At 41.3% G+C, this 13,815-nt stretch overlaps 1 protein-coding gene across 3 annotated transcripts in view; it reads right to left on the reverse strand.

The window, feature by feature from the left end:
• The window catches only part of Pum (pumilio), a 180,311-nt gene that overhangs the window by 127,340 nt on the left and 39,156 nt on the right, over nucleotides 1–13,815 (reverse strand). For all 3 annotated transcript variants that reach the window (XM_076326605.1, XM_076326600.1, XM_076326602.1), the window contains exon 9: nucleotides 8,010–8,364. In XM_076326605.1, the coding sequence (XP_076182720.1) occupies nucleotides 8,010–8,364 (355 nt within the window). The remainder of the gene's footprint in view (nucleotides 1–8,009; nucleotides 8,365–13,815) is intronic.

A 13,815-nucleotide genomic window follows, 5' to 3' on the forward strand; every position in this document is an offset into this window, starting at 1 on the left:
GGCAATTATGTACACACGTATCTAAATACAAATTACAATCTTTAAAAGTGAAAAATAAATTACGCTAAACTTCTTGGTAAATGTACACTGTCGTTAATCTACCGGCTTAAAATTTTAATAGCTTCTCAACAGTTCCACATTTCTTATATTTATCTCGGTTAAACAGATAGCTAAATTTATGCTCGATAAAATTTTATTTACGTTTTCGTTCCAACTGGCAGCTACTTCCTCGAAACAAATTTGCTTCGACGCAATTGGTACTTTTGAAATTATTTTCTAACAAACTATCGCTCGTACCAACGTGACAAAATTCATAGACGTTCTTCAATAGACTACCAATACTGCAAAAATATTTCAAGACGATCGATCGAATATTTTTCTCCGCAAAAATTCGCGAACGTACCCTCCTTGCACCCGGTGTTCTTATTCCGACTAATATTAAAAAGTTTTCAGTAGCTGTGGTGTAAAATGTAGTTTAAAAACTATACTTCCACCTAGCATCTCGATTCTGTCGATACAGTTCCTGACTTACTCTTGAAAGGTTACGCCACAATATTTAAAGCGTTTAGTTACCATATCTAACAATAGCTCTCGCCAATTCGTGCAAAGTGCTCGGGGCAAATTACAAAGCCATTTTGCAATCCGGTAATCTCTCAGAAATAACAGTAACGAACGCGTTACTTTGCAACAATTTTCATCCTAACACTTATTTCGCGAGACAATTTCCTTTATAACAATTGCGTAACCGATAATTTTCTTCCCAAACGTTTGCTTCGCGAGACAACAATTTTCATTAGATCGATTACGTCGCGACAAAATTAAACACAACGTTTGCTTTCGAATATTATAAATTACAAACAAATTTGCGATTCGCTATCAAAACGGCTCTAGAAATCATCCGAACGCAAAATAGACACCTCCACCGTACAATACAATAGTATTTATTTATTTTTCGCAAAACATAAAAGAGACAATGGTGCCCCATTAGCACGAGGCAAGGTGCAAAGGTACTATTCCCTCACGGAGGGTCGAAATCCGCTTTTAATTCCCGCGAGAAGACCGAGTCGACGACTCGATGTGTCTAATACGTCACGGTCCTCGATTCTAAAAGCGTATAAGCAGAAAATTGACGAGCTGAAGCAACCGAGCGTCGAGGAAGCTATCGAGAGAAATCGAGGTCGTGAAAAAGAGAAGAACAAACGTAGATACCTACTCACGTGGAACCACCGAAAGAAGAAGACACTCCGGTTGTCCTCGGCTTCCGGTACACGCCCCCCGCGAACGGCTATCGGTGAAATTTTCGTAATTCGTAAGGGGTGGGGGGAGAGAGAGGGGACCGAGACGACGAATTAAGAATTAAAATAGGTACTCCCTCCCACCGGTGGAAAATTACTGGACCTCGTCGAGGGGAGGGGGGACGGGTTTGCGCAACGGGGAGGCATTTTGATGCATTCGCGGATAGAACGTTCGGACAGGCGCTGTAACCGTGCATAAATATGAATATGTGCCGGTGGGGTGGCTATATATCGTCTGCTCTATTTTCTGAATAGGATTCGAAGTAGATGTCGAGGACTTGTCACTCGGTGATTTATACATTTGTCTGCGCCCGAGGACGAGGTCGTTCTCCATTCCCCCACCGACGTTCTTCTCTTGACTCTTTGAGGGACGGTTACTAAACGTGTGAAACGATACAAAAGACACTAAATGTGGAAAAATAAATTAATTGGGTATTTAAGTGCGAAATGGAATATTAATTCTTTGTATTCGAGAGGCGACCGAGAGTCACCGGTTACTAAACGTGTGGACGATGCGAAAATAAGTAAAATTAAAACAGATTAATTAGACATTTAATTGAGATGGAATGTTGACCATTTACAGTCGAGAGGCGACTGAGAGTCGCCTAAATGTGATAAATGATACAAAAGTAACTAAAAATAAAAATAGATTAATCAGATATTTAGCTATGAAATGGAATATTAATGCTTTGCAGTCGAGAGGCGGCTGAGAGTCGCCTAAACGTGAGAAATGATACAAAAGTAACTAAAAATAAAAATAGATTAATCAGATATTTAGCTATGAAATGGAATATTAATTCTTTGCAGTCGAGACGTCTAACCATGAGAAATTATAAAAAGTAACTAATAATGAAAATAGATTAATCAGATATTTGACTATGAGATGGAATATTAATCCTTTGCAGTCGAGAGGCGACTGAGAGTCGCCTAAACGTGAGAAATGATAAAAAGTAACTAATAATGAAAAATAGATTAATATTTTACTATGAAATGGACTATGAAGCGATAGAATTTCTCCAAAGTTTCTAATTTTCAAGAAAAACTTCGTGGACTGAGATAAAAAAATTGCCTTGTAAAATATGTGAAATATCTCGATAAGATTCAAGTTTATTCTACGATTCTTTCTTCGATCTGAAAGGTGTCTTCTTTTCAGTTTCTCGTACAAGTAACTTCTTTAAGTACAAAGGGTTAACAGTCTCAGCGTGAAATTTGTACAGAATTATTTCAATTTTTCACAATGGTTTGAAAAATTCAAATAAGTAAAGTATTAAAAAGAATTGTATAATATAAAATTGTATAATTGTAAAATAAATAAAGTATTAAAAAGGGACATTTTTCAAACACTTTGCACTCGAAGATTCTTCTGTGACGAAGTCGACGAAATTTCTTAATAGAAAAAAATTACACATAATTTCGACTAATACTTTCCTGGCTTAATATTTTGTACATTTTGTACAATTCGCGGGATACAATGTTCGAACGTAAGGTGTTGCAATTTTTCACGGCACGATGTGACGCGAGTTACTGTGCTAAATTTATGGCGACTGAGAGTCGCCTTTCGAGTGCAAAGGGCCAACCCACTATGCCCCGGAGTTAAACCTGTCAAGTTGTACCAATCTTCTTCACAGCGCGACACACGAGACTGGTGGAGTGGGGAGAAGATTAGAGAAAGAAAAAAAAAGACTACGAGGTTAAATTTTCAAGGACGAAATGGTACCATGGTCGTCTCGAAGACAGGAAATCTTTTTTGGACGTTCTCGTGGCCCAAATTACACACACGTGGATAATAATTAACGCGTTAAACGTCACGCCGGTTTTCTACACATAAGAATGTCCCTGATATATTTTTCGAATCGTAATAAATGAAAATATTCGACAATTTGTCGACGTACTTGTTATTTTACAGTATTACTAACGAGACTAATGCTATTTAAATGTTTACAAGCATAACAGTTCACGTCCTGTAAGCGCTTCAGAGAAACGTAACTTTAATGGTCCCTCAGGAACCACTATAACGTTTAACGTGTTAAAAAGAACACTACGAGGCTAGATTTCCAAGGACGAAGCGGTACCATGTTCGAAAAGGCACGAACTGTGGATAATAATTATGATTGTTATTTCTATTTACAATGGATCAAAAATGTATTTTTACACTATATTACGAGCAAATTCCCCTAATCTACAAGTGCGATTTTAACGAAAGTTTACGTGCATATAATGCACATTGGGTCGTATATGACATAATTTTTTTGTCGATAAAAAATGTTTTTAAGAAGATAAAATTCAAACTCGAAAAATTCAATATTTCTTCATTGTTTTAATACAATTCTTCCGGGAGACATTTTTTACAATCGAAAGATATACACTAAAAATTGAATATTTTTTTGTAAAAATTATCGTCGAAGTTATAAAATCGACTCTACAGTTCTAATTTCTCTTCAATTTTTCAAATACAAATAGAGCAAAACTTCGTACGAAAAATGTTCACCTCTTAGTGTTCTCTGCTGCAAAAAAGTCCCAAGAAAATTTATATTAAGAAAATACAAAAAAAACATTAAAACCTTCAAGACTTGATTTCACCTTCTCAAAGAAATTTTCTATTGACAAAAGAATTTCACTGTATGTGCATTATTATGCTCTACTATATGCAAATACTTTTTGTAGCCACCAAGACCTGCATATTATTTTATTTATAATTATTGTAACCACGTGACTGCTTCGACCGATAGGCAGGACCATCGACGAGTAATGGAGAGAGAGAAAAAAAAAAAAAATTAAGCTTGATTTAAAATTACACGACCACCGGGGAGCACCACCCACCAGAGTAGCCATTGCAAATGACCTCTCGACGATGTGACGCAAGCAACGACACGTCACACGCGTCTATTTTTTCTTCCTGGCGTGTTCGAAAAAAATCAGGTGTGCGGCGTGGTGGCGAAAAATGACGAAACAATGCTCGTAACGAATTTTCGTACGGTCGTTGCCCCCCTCTCTTCCTTGTTTAGGGTAACAACGCACGTTTGAGCTCGACTATTTTGCTCTGGCATTGGAATTCCGTCGAATCGCCTATGAAAACGCAATAACGAGATCGAGAATCGCGAATGTTCGAGGCTTTGCCAAGTCACGGAGTCAAAACGAAATAAATGTCACGCGCGCGACGACTACGCGCGGACAATGATAGTTTATGGCTGGATCCCGCTATAATTGACGCGTAAAGGGGTTTCGCTCGGATGACCGTTGCAAAAATTAAATATCTTTTTGAAACATCGTCTTGAGGACGAATTTGTGGCTTCGCGGTACGTTTATACGATGTACAAGAGTGCGCAACGGGGCGAGAATTTATTTCGTTGGAAAATTTTCGTTTCTCTTTAACCGTTGCTGGACGAGCATGGGTCACTCGAGACCCAAGTTTCACGACAATTGAAATTTCTACCGATCGGGACGGTTTAACGACACATCTGTGCCACACGAGCCTCACGGCTCGGTTGAGAGTAATTTACGACCATTCGGCGTAGAAGTCACTTATTTGACACACGTTAGCTGCTTCGCCGACTTTACGTTAGTCGTTTTTCGGACATTGTACAGAGCGGTCGAAGCATTTCAATTTAGAACGGCCGAACATTCGAATAACGGTAATGTTATGTAAAAATTGTGCAGAAAATTAATACATATATATTTATTTTCCAAATATGCTGGTTTTTCTTTTCTCTACGATATAGCTATTTTTTAATAACGATTTGCGAATTTTTTTTGTAATAAATCTATATTTCTTCTTTGTACTAAACCTATTGGTAAGATGCAAGGAAAAAAATTACACTTTGGAATCTGATGATGCGTAATTCTGGCGTGGGTCATAAATGACCCAACCTCTGTCTCCACGAGATCCATTCTCCGAGGGTTAGTAGTTTGCAGAATTTTACGACCAACGGATTCTACGAACCTTGTATTTTCCATGCAGAATAATTTATCGAAACTTTTTATTAGCTACTACAGATACGCGATTGGTGAGTAACTTTTACCGAAATTCTCGCATGAAATCGATTTCTGCTTCAACAACTCGATGAAACGACTCGACTATATAACTCTACTCTTCGTTCTGGAATCACAGCTGACGAAGTAAAAATGTGTTACATTTCGCTCGGAGAATTCGCGTGCAACAGGTTACAACAAATTCTATTTTCCAATCTTAACAACGGTTACGAACGATCTTCGATCTTTTACTTCGATTCGTTCGAATTCCCATCGGCACGGTTCGCGCGTATTCGTCGAGCAAAATTAGTCTCGATCTGGCTCAATTTGTACCTTAATTTACGTTCTCCGCGTCTGTGAATAAACATTCACCGAAACGACTCGTCTCGACGAGGAATTTTCGAAAACTCGTTTCCTCGATGGGTCGCTTCGCGATGCCGTTATGCCCGCTAATTTCTCATTCCTGTCGGTAATGTTCGCAATTTTTACAAAAGTGCCCGCTGAAAGGTTGTAAACTTGTTACGTCGAACACGGAGCGCGGTGTTGTTCGCTGTGTAGTCGCACGCTCGAATAGACGGACTCGTTCGAATGAAACGCGACTTCAAAAGCAAAGGAAGTCCGTCGAGAAGCCGTGCAAGAGGGTTGCTGCGCTCGGTGGTTGGACCGCTCGTTAGCATCAGCTGCTCGCTGCTTAAAAATAACCTCTTCCTAGTCAACGGCACAATCGCTAAATTAACGCCGGCAGCGACGCCCTTCACGTTGGAAAACCATCTACAGGCTTTAAATACTCGGCGCGGCTATGGAACTATTATGGATTCCCCGAGTTCCGAGGCGCGAGGGGAGGGGCGGGGCGTACGGTCGCCGTGTGAGGGGGAGGGGCGCACGGTCGACGCGCGAGGGGGAGGGGCGCACGGTCGACGCGAGGTCGTCGTAGACGCCTGCGACGAAGGATCGCGTTTACGAAACTGAGGACAAGCCCACACCGGTAATTCTCGGCCGTGTTCGCCGCGAAACGAAGACGTTGCGACACCGGGAACAGTACACGAGAGCGTAATTCTCTTTTCGGTGTACGGGACCGGACCGAGGTGAAATCGAGACTCGTATTTTTCGCGAGTTGCGACCCACCCCCCTTCACGGTTCTCGACGAACGTCGATGTCTGATACTCGAAGACGAATATTATCGGTTCTTGAGCACGAAGGAGAGAAATTTGGATATCGTGATTTTATTGGAAATCGAGACTCGCATTTTTCGCGAGCGGTAACTCCCCCCTGGCGGTTCTCGACGAACGTCAAGATGTCTGATACCCGAAGTCGAATATTCCCGGTTCTTGAGCACGCAGGAGAAAAATTTGGAAATCGTGTTCTTATTGAGAAGAAAAGAAAATTTAGTTTTTTTTTTAAATTTGTTTTTTCCGTAGTTTTTAAAAAGTACTCAATTTTTTATATTTTAGACAGTACTCCATTTCTATTAAATTACTGCTCTCTTTTTTCTTTTCATAGATAGATTAGCATAGTAAATTACACGCGACGTCTCGAAGTCGAATGTCGCCAGTTCTTGCGACTATAAACAAAAATCTGTGAACAATATCTCGACCAAAGAAACTTACTCTAATTTTCCAATTCCAAACCGTTCTCCATCTTTCGCGCAGACTGTCGTAAAGAAATCGCCGCTACCCCGTTTTCGAGCGAACCCCGGTATCGAGTTCGTAACTCGAAAGCGGGCACTGTTCTGCATAAAAATAAAAATAACCTACTACCCACATAGTCCAACATTCTTATAATTCTCCCCTCCCCAAAGCATTCGCAAACTCTTGCACAAATGTTTTCTTACGTCCGAGGTACCATGGAGAAGCAAGACCCTCGCTTTCAACGCGGAATATCGAGTCTCGTCGCTCGGAAGTCGCGAAACGAATCATCGACTCGTGTTCGCGCAACGTTTGTTCACCCACCCGAATCAACGCGAGTATAGCACCGCTCTTAAAACGGGACGCGTTGCTTGAAACCGGGGCGAGAATCAGATCTAAAATCGCGAGCAGGCTTCTCGGCGATCGGGTCACGGAATCCCGCGACTAATTTACGATTCAATTTACGAACGTTTCGCGTTACCCGCGCTTCATCTTCCGCCCGCTATGCGTAAGTATATATCTCCGGTTGAATTGTTTACGTAAAGTGCACCGCTGGACGTACCCAATCAGTTAATGCACGAGTTTCGTTCGACTAGTACGTGGTGGTAGGAGCAGGGGCCGGGCGATAGTAATCGGCACACCTTACGATGCACGGTTTATGTAGGACGGCCGAGCTGCTGCTGGCCCGACTGCTTTCACAATTTACGACCGCGTCCGTTATTTATCAATTCTTGGGCCAAAATATACTCCAAGCTAACCGTCGAATAGCGGGCAGAGGGGAGCTGGGAGGGAAAAACTGGGCCACCCTTCCGATAATCCGTCGAAATCATCCCGGCAGCGGATCCAAGAACAACAGAGAGACCCGGTCTATAGGCAAAAGCTTACAATGCACGTCGAGGAGGAATTCGTCGGCTCTCTCCGCGTAGCTTGGATGTGGATCCTATGGAAGTCGTCCCTCTAACCCCTCCCTTCACCTCCCCTCCGCCGTTAGTATTCCTCGGGGAGGGTAAAAAAAAAGAAGAAAAAAAGGATTCTTCTCTTCTCCCCGGTCGAATCGGTGGAGATTCCATCGGTTTCGTCGAATCACAGAGAACACAATAAAAGTCGCTGAGGGACTCACCTGAACGTCAAAGTGAGTGGCGGTGTCTTGAGGCTGCGGAGGTCCCTGTTGCTGTTGTTGTTGCTGGGATGGCGGCGGGCCCTGCGGGGGCGGTGGTGCCTGGGCACCGAAGAGCTGAGCCGCGTGCGAATGGGGATGCTGAAGATGGTGGGTCGGTGGTGCTTGATGATGTTGGAGATGGTGAGGCGGGGCTGGTGCGAACGCTGCCATGAAATGCTCCTCGCTGCCGACGACGTCGACGCCGGGTTTAAGCAACACGACGCCGCCACCGCCGGCGCTCACGGCTAGGGTGGCCGCGGCGTTCTTCTGGAACTCTTCTTCACCGGGGGACGGTTGACGGCTACCTGGTGTACGGCTGGAAACGAAACACGGCGATATGAGGTTTTCGGTGTCGAGAGCGTCGATGAGAATTGGGCACTTGGGGGCTGACGAGGGCGCAAGTGAGAATGGGGTGCTTGATGCCGAGGAGGGTGCTGGAAGATTTAAAGGTGGCTTCTTGGTTTATTTTGATACCGGAGACTACTTTCGGAAGAGAATTTTTTTTGGAGTGGAATATTTATAATTTTTCTTTCGGAGTAGAATATTTATAATTCTTTTTGGAGTAGAATATTTATAATTCTTTTTGGAGTAGAATATTTATAATTTTTCTTTTGGAGTAGAATATTTATAATTTTTCTTTTGGAGTAGAATATTTATCATTTTTCTTTTGGAGTAGAATATTTATAATTTTTTTTTTTTTTTTTTTGCGAGAGTGTGGGTGAGAATGGAGTGCTTGATATCGAGAGGGTAGTTGAAAGATTCAAAAGTGGTTCCTGGATTATTTTGTAACTGGAGACAACGTTGGATAGAGAATTTTTATTTTTATTTTTTTGGAGTAGAATATTTATAATTTATTTATCGAGAGTGTAGGTCGTGTGCTTGATATTGAGGGGGTAGCTAAAAGAATTAAAGAGATTATTTTGTTACTAGAGACATCGTTCAGAAAGAAATTTTTTTTTTTTTTTTTTAATTGAATAATTATTATAATATTTATCGAGAGTGTATTGAGAATGGAGTGCTTGATATCGAGAGGATAGCTGGAAGATTGAAAGGTAGTTCTTGGATTATTTTGTTACTGGAACTATAGTCTCCAGCAGACATCGTTCAGAAGAGAATTTTTCTTTGGAGAAGGATTTTTCTAATTTATTTATCAAGAGTGTAGGCGAGAATGAGGTGCTTGATATCGAGGAGGTAGTTGGAAAATTGAAAAGTGGCTTCAGGATTATTTTGTTACTATAGTCTCCAGAAGGCATTGTTCAGAAAAGAATTTTTCTTTGGAGAAGGATTTTTATAATTTATTTACCGAGAGTGTAGGTGAGAATGGGGTTCTTCATGTCAAGAGAACTTTTCTTGTGAACACGATATTCATAATTTATTTATCGAGAATGTAGACGAAAGTAAGTGTCTTGGTGTCGAGAAGATAACCGGAAGATCGAAAGGTGGCTTCTGAAGTCGTCGTACATGATCCCCAATTTCTATCGAATATATCGAAAATTGAACAAACTAAAATTTAAAAACGTTGTCACGACGATACGTTTTATGGGCATGGAATAGATGATTCATGACAACGTTGAAAATCCCGTGCTCAAATTCTCGTAAATTTTAAATACATTTTCCCCGAAACCAGATTGTCAAGCGTGGTTGTCGCAATTACTCAAAAGCTATTGAACCGATCCACTTCAAATCTGACACAACAATATACATATATATATATTTTATCACTCTGCAATTTTCAACATAACGGATTTTTTTTCATTTATAATTTTTTTTTTTTAACTAAATGAAAACTGTACCATTCTTTTTTTTTTTTTTGAAAATGGAAATATTTATTTACATTCAAAAATCATCTCGAGGGTCGTTGTTTCGGAATTGTGAAGATTTTAAAAATAAAAAAATAGACAAATAGAAGATTGTATAACCGATCAATCGAAAGCAGTTTCGACAGAAGCATTGCAGAACTGCTACCAGGAGTGGCAACAACGCCTTCACCGATGTATAGCTTCCCAAGGGAACTACTTCGAAGGAGATAATGTAAATTTTTCATTAAGCGGAATATAAACGTTTTCAAAAAACAAGTCTCGTCACTCTTTAGACGCACCTTGTATACTAATTAGACCGAGTGACGAAAAAAGTGTACGAGACAATGATGGGAACAGATAGAATTAACGAAACACTTCTCTTGACCCTCTCTGAATAAATCTTCTCAACGAGACTTGATGTCTACGATATTTTCATCGACATTGAGTTTCACGAATTTTTTATTTCTCTTGAATAGCGAAAAAAATGTAAACTACTGTTCCTTCGTAGAAAGAAGGCTGACGAGTGTTTACACCCCCACTCCACGGTCTACCAGCTTCCCCACCATCGCATACAGTATTGCTATTGGCCACAGTCGATCTTCGTCACCATCCTCGACCAATAGAAACCATACAAGTGACGGTGGGAGGGCTAGTGGGCCGTAGAGTGGGGATGGAAGCACTCTATTGGCCACAGTCGATCTTCGTCACTATCCTCGACCAATAGAAACCATACAAGTGACGATGGGAGGGCTAGTAGATCGTAGAGTGGGGATGGAAGCACTCTATTGACCACAGTCGATCTTCGTCACCATCATCGACCAATAGAAACAACGCAAGTGACGATGGGAGGGCTAGTGGATTGTAGAGTGGGGATGGAAGCACTCTATTGGCCACAGTCGATCTTCGTCACTATCCTCGACCAATAGAAACCATACAAGTGACGATGGGAGGGCCAATGGGTCGTAGAGTGGGGATGGAAGCATTCGTCAGCCTTCTTCTCGCGATGGAACAGTACTTGGTCCACGATATTTTCGATTCAATCACGATGGATCCGTGCGGTTCGATTTATGCGCACAAAATTAGAATCCAGCACGATCGAAAGTGTAGCGTATAATGGTCGATCGAATAACCGTTGTACGCGTTAGAAGTCGACGTCGATGAGTAAACATTATCGGCGAAACTCGGTTTCGGTGTAAACATTGTCGGTGAAATGATTGTGGGTGATCTAAACGCGTCGATAAGTAAATATTGTCGGCGAAACGTCGATGAAACGGTGTCGATAAAAACATTGTCGGTGAGGTAAAGGTAACCCCATCGAGAGTACTATACGAAGATCGTAGATTGTCAGGTCCTTGCACGTTGAACGATAGAGGGGCAGGAAAACCAGGGTATTTGCTACACCCAATTCTCATCAAGAATCCCCATATTTACAACTGAACGAAAATATAGTAACACTGGAGAATTTTATAATATGATCAAGATTTGAGTAGCTTTCACACAGTGTAGCTAAGTGTTGAAAAAATGACTTCTGGATCGAACTTAAAATGTTTTTTCGTTCGATGCTCGGAGGCTTTGGGTCCGAAATGACCCGAAACGAACAAAACTCGTGTCTTTAAATATATAATACAATGAGGACTGTGAACAAATATTGAAATCTGTTCTTTTCGAGATCTTTTCAGGTATATCTGCTTCTGAAGTCGTAGCAATGAATGATTCTGAAGACATTGAACTTTCAGGATTAACTGACCTAGTACAAAACAATAAGAAGTTACTGGAAAGATTCTTCCAAGAAACATACCGACCGCAATCTGAACAAACTTCGCCACTCGATTGGATCGTGACTCTATCGAGAGATAAGAATTACGCATAAGCGATAGCGATCGTCAAGGTGTCGACGCTTCGTGAATCCTCGGATAACTAACTATTGATATGTTATTTATGAAAACAGCGTCTGTAAAATCACACTTTCTACAGAAACAACTGCTTCGTTTTTCCATTCTTTTCAACACGAATTTCATCCAAATTCCTACCTTTGTTACATTTAACAATTTTAGCAATTTTTCCAAACTTCCCACACTCCAAGTCTGCCAAATTTCATAAAAATCAGTGAGAGTCACTTCTGACTATTATTAATCTAGCCTCCAATATTAACACTAGAACTACCAAAGGGCTCAATGTAAATGGTTTCGAACATTTCTTTTTTAAATTACTCAATTATTACCAGTGTCTCAGCCTACAATATTCTCGAACAATGATCAAAATAAACAACCAACGATAGTAGTAAATTAATTTGCCCTATCCTCGTCCAACTTCGAAGACACGTACGTTCTCTGATAGAAATAGTAATACAAACGTAAACATTCCTCATACTTATTTTTCTCATAATCGACTGGCCATATGCGCCTACAATTCCGTTCACTATAATCGTACACCTAAACCTACGAGCGTGCCAAGTTTCGTGCAAATCGATGGGAGTCACTTCGGACTATTTTTTTCAATTCATTCACCGATATTACATTTCGATGGATGTTTTATTCATATCGTGGAAAAGACTCCGATCGTTTACCTTCTGCATTCCCGTGTCCCACGTATATAAACACGAGGAACGGTGGGCTAAACGGAACACGTTTGACCACCTGCGAGAATTCCGCGCGAAGGTGGTCCCCCGTGGGTTATCACGGTGAATCCGCGCCCGTATTTCTCGCATCTTTGTTGTCGTAATCCACCTAAACGCCTATTCCGTTTGCCACCGGGATTCGTGCACTCGGCCACGGTGCACACCTTGCGGATATTAAATACGAGTAATCGCGAGCGAGCGAGCGAGCGAGCGAGCGAGCGAGCCGGACTCTCTACGATGTAACCGCAAACTCGCGATTCGAAACCCTCGAGGAAATAATACGAGATTACGCAACACCCACCAAGAGGAACAAAAGTTACCTCTATCGCTTCACGCTCCATTTCGTGCATTTCGCTGTTCCGTTTCGATCGAAAGCGGCTCGCGTGAAGATAAAACGTTCAACGATCGAACAGATGCACTTTTCAGCGAACAGATGCACTTTTCAACGAACAGACGCGACGTGGATCATCGACGACTCGACGATGTGCGTTAACCGAACACTTTTGTATGTTTACGGGTCGATCGAGTTACAGAAACGTCTTCGTTTCGAGACCGGGTGAACATTTACGATTTTCTCGATCGATTTCGTTAACGTAATCCTTTTGAATGTTTACCACCGGATCGAATTACAGAAGCGACTTCGTTTCGAGACCGAACGAACATTTACGATTTTCTCGACCGGGAGGATCGACTCGACACGTTGAATATCACGGCGATCGTCTGTGTACATCTATGAATTTAGTATATTTTTTTAACACTTCGACCGCGGACTACTTTTGCGCGAACGGTGCACCGTGTGCGGGAAAGCTTTTCGTCTATTGCGAATGCGTATACGTTGAACGCATATGGGCGTTTTACGCACGGTATCCAGCGAGGGGGTAAAAAAGATCACGGTTGGTGAGTTAATTTTAGCTGTGTCCAGGCGTGGGTCTTTTCGGACCCAGAGAAATTTTTTGTTGACCGATTATATAATTGGTATAACTTTCCTTGGAAACTGAGAAATGGACGATGAAATAATAGAATTTTTTTCGATATATTTGTGCGGGGTTAAATTACGGGTCCGTTTGGACACGCGTGGGTCTTTTCGGACCCAGAGAAACTATTTTTATAGATCGATTATAACGTTGGTATAACTTTCCTTGGAAACTGAGAAATGGACGATAAAATAGTAGAATTTTTGTACGACATATTTGTGCGAGGTTAAATTACGGGTCCGTTTGGACACACGCGTGGGTCTTTTCGGACCCAGAGAAACCTTTTTATAGAGCGATTATAGCGTTGGTATAACTTTACTTGGAAATTGAGAAAGGGACGATAAAATAGTAGAATTTTTGTACGACATATTTGTGCG

This window comes from Ptiloglossa arizonensis, chromosome 1 (assembly GCF_051014685.1).
Source record: "Ptiloglossa arizonensis isolate GNS036 chromosome 1, iyPtiAriz1_principal, whole genome shotgun sequence".
NCBI lineage: Eukaryota > Metazoa > Arthropoda > Insecta > Hymenoptera > Colletidae > Ptiloglossa > Ptiloglossa arizonensis.